The sequence below is a fragment of the Triticum urartu genome, chromosome 4A (assembly GCF_056163025.1).
Source record: "Triticum urartu cultivar PI428250 chromosome 4A, HENAU_Tu73, whole genome shotgun sequence".
Taxonomy (NCBI): domain Eukaryota; kingdom Viridiplantae; phylum Streptophyta; class Magnoliopsida; order Poales; family Poaceae; genus Triticum; species Triticum urartu.
This window is the reverse complement of record NC_141876.1, coordinates 595,301,992-595,305,366: the sequence shown is the minus strand read 5'-3', so window position 1 is coordinate 595,305,366 and position 3,375 is coordinate 595,301,992. Positions and strand designations below refer to the sequence as shown.

The 3,375-nt window shown below is 53.2% G+C and overlaps 1 protein-coding gene across 1 annotated transcript; it reads right to left on the bottom strand.

Moving 5' to 3' along the window:
- Positions 1–669: 669 nt before the first annotated feature.
- Positions 670–1,847, bottom strand: LOC147976999 (uncharacterized). Its single transcript, XM_087519127.1, has 2 exons — positions 1,071–1,847; positions 670–957 (listed from the first exon to the last, which is right to left on the bottom strand). The coding sequence occupies exons 1-2, from the start codon at positions 1,782–1,784 to the stop codon at positions 877–879; spliced, it is 795 nt and encodes a 264-aa protein (XP_087375253.1). The 5' UTR covers positions 1,785–1,847; the 3' UTR covers positions 670–876.
- Between the last annotated feature and the right edge of the window lie 1,528 nt (positions 1,848–3,375).

Below are 3,375 nucleotides of genomic sequence, written 5' to 3'. Positions count from 1 at the left end.
AGCTCATCTGTGACCAAGGCATTGTGATGTATGCTCACTGGCATATAAATTCTTGCTAGTTTAGCTGTTGAAGTGCATTTATGAAACGAAACTGAGAAATTGAAGCAGCCACTGGACTGAACTGAGGTGCCAAGGCTTTGCAAATTCAGATCCTCAAAGCCCGCTCGGTATGAACACGAATCAAACCCGTTTGGCTCCGCAAGCAAAATCAGTGATGGAGCTGAGTATAAAAAGAGATCCATCAATGACGCCGAATTGTGCTCTTCCAAAAGGATCAAGCTTGGTCTGCTCCTCTTCCAGATTCAGTGCAAGTATGTACCTTGAGGATGAACCCAAAACTCTACAATTGAAACATACGGTTCTCGTCAAAAGAAAGAAAGGAAGGTCTGAAGAAGCATCCTCATCTAAATCTAGGGTTCTTAATTTGCTAAGAGAACTGCATCACAACCACTTGCCTGAAATGTCATGCTGTCATGGCATCACATTGATGAATCGCTGAGTTGAACCTAACACGGCACAAAGCTTAGCGTAACAGACATGCGCACAAGTCATAGACAACCTGACACATGGGTTCGGCACAAATGTGCCATAAAACATTACTGAAGCGACAAACGTGAGGCTATAAGCATCAACAGTTCAACACAAAGCCCTACTACAACCTGGCGTAAACGATAAATTAAGCTGGATTACATGCATTTTAACAATACAAGCTGATAGCCTCACGAAACATCAACCTATTTTAGTTAGGTGGATGGAGCTACTAGCCCTTGCAACATGTTCATACAAAAGGACCAACCAACTTAATTCACCCTACATGGATCGATGCATCGAGCTACTTTTCCATGTCGATATGGCGTGAGGCGCAGGACCGTGGCTTCAAGCCTTGCGGGCGGGGCTCAGAAAAACGTCGGCGAGGACGGTCTTGGACTGCAGCGACGCCTTCAGGATCTCCAGACCCTGCAAAAATTGCAGGAAATCCAATGTGACGATTGGTTGATGCACATGATTACAACAAAGAAATATGGAAGACATATATGCCAGAGAAAGCGATAGTGAGGATTCATTGTCACCTCGTCGTAGCCGAGCTGCACGGTCTTCTCCTGGAGCGCGCTGAGATCCTTGACGGCGAATGTGTTGAGCAGGGTGATGCTGGAGATGGAGGACATGGGCGTCACGGTGAGGTCGTCCATCACCGTGTAAGTCACGATGCCCTGCACGTACCCCTTCCCGCTGACGCCGGCCACCGCCTGCGCAGTCTGGCCTCCGGACACGCCCGACGGCACGAGCTTCACCTCCGTGGTCATCTGCTTGTCACATGACGGGCAGTAGGTGCCGTAACTGCCCGTCACGTAGGTCCGGCAGCTGTAGAATTTGCATGTACCGGAGTGGCCGCTACCATATCCGCTATTGTAACAGCCGCAGGACAAGCTGCACCCATAGAACGTCTTGGCCTGTGGCTGTGGAGGCGGCGGCCCCGGCAAGCCTAGGAGGGAGCTCTTGGTGCTGACCGCCGGCGAGAGGACGGAGGGGTGGAGCAGCGCGTCCTTGGCGGCGCCGGGCTGGACGTAGGTGGCGTCGAGCTTCTCGACGCTTCCGTAGAGGCTGCCGACGCTGCCGACCATGGAGTCCTTGCCGAGCAGCTTGACGGCGGTGCCGACCGGCAGGGAGAGGAGGGAGAAGAGGAAGTCCACCACGTCCTTGCTCGCCTCCGCGAACAGCACGCGCTGCGCCTTGGTGTCCACCAGCAGCTTCATGCTCAGCGCGGCGCTCCCGGTGGTCGCCATTCCGTAGCTCTTGCCTTGCGCCTCAGACTTGTATGGGGATGGTGAGGAGGACCGAATGTTAGAATTAAACACGGCAACTTGTGTCAGTGTCCGCTCCTGTGTACGTATACAAGTAAGAGTCCGTGTAGGTTTCTACCTGATCACCGAATAGGACTAGACTAGTTGTACCTAGTATATATAGTCATGTACCCCTGGCTTGTAATCATGTGGATTTGTGAGAGCAATACGAAGAAACAACGGGAGCGACACGCTCCCGTGGCCATCCAAAATCGATTCAAGTGTGTGCGTTTGTATATGTGCGTATTGGTGTCCCGGCCAGTACTACTAGTGCATACTAGTACATGAGTCAGGAGAGAATCGATCAGGATTAGCTAGCTAGGCTAGCTTTGCACTGCGGTGCACCGTCTATCTCAGCGTAAAAGAACTTCGCCGGGATCGTCAGCATTGCTTTATCGTCGTTCATCGCGTGTCGTCCTACGTCGGAAAATACTTGGCGTCGGGTCTGGGCCAACACCGAAGAGAAATAGGCTTGAGTGCTTGGCAGCGAGTGTGCTGTGGAGTATTTAAAGAGGAAGAAGAGCAAGAGCTACATGAGAGAGACGGAGAGCAGCGCATGGAAGAGAGGGAGAGAGAGAGAGCGCGCGCGCGCGCAGCGCACGAGGCATGGCCATGGACAGAGGAGCAAACGTGTGCTGAGAGCAAAACGATTTGTGTTGGGAGGTGGATCTGTGATCGTCACAAAACAATGAGCGAGTGACCGACGGGATTGATCCCTGCGCGCACGGCAGTCGAGTCGATAAGCACTGCGACCGTGATGAGTTGGAGTTGTTGACGATATCAACTTGCGGACCATCATCATGCCAGCCACCAGCACTGTCTGTGAGTCTGTCTATCGTCGACGAGCGGAAAGATATCAGATGATACCATGTGTTAGGTAATACCATGATACGGGAGCATTTTGCAAAAAAATTATCCGGAAGTCTCAAAATTTCACGTAAGTACAATAGATTTTCGGGAGTCATCGGATCTGAGATCCAACGGCCCAGAAGCCCGTATCATGATATCACCTAAGTGTTGGTAGCACCTGATATTTTCCCGTCGACAAGATGACTGATGAGAGGTCTTGAGCTGTACACGCTGACTGAAAAAAGCGTCTCTCTGCTAGGGACGAAATGGGAGGCGACGAAACCCTAAGAGCATCTTCGGTCGCGCCCCAACAAGACCCCTCAGACGAGTTTTCGGCTGTCGACGTCAAAAAATCGGCCCAGTCGCGTCCCAAGGGCCCAATTTCCGCCAGCTCGGGCCGAAATTGGCGCCGGCCGACCCAACTCGACCCTGGCATGCTGGGGGGCGCTCGGGGGGCGCCGGGCAAATCGTTTTTGGCGCGAAAGAGCTGCGGGCCCTCCTTGCCAGCGACTCATCTCGCTTCTCGCCGCTTTGTCGTCATCATCGCCTCGTTTTCCACGGCGAATCAATGCCAAAGCAGCCGCGCGCTGGCGCGCCGGTCAGCCTCCACCATTGATGCCTCACGGGCGGCGCAGTGAAAACAAGACGACGCGCGTCCCCTCGCATGCCACGCGTAACGCGGCGG

Coding starts and splice junctions, on each gene's coding strand:
- LOC147976999 (XM_087519127.1), bottom strand. CDS start 1,784: ATGGCGACCACCGGGAGCGCCGCGCTGAGCATGAAGCTGCTGGTGGAC. Junction 958..1,070: donor TGCAGCTCGGCTACGACGAG/GTGACAATGAAT, acceptor CAATTTTTGCAG/GGTCTGGAGATCCTGAAGGC.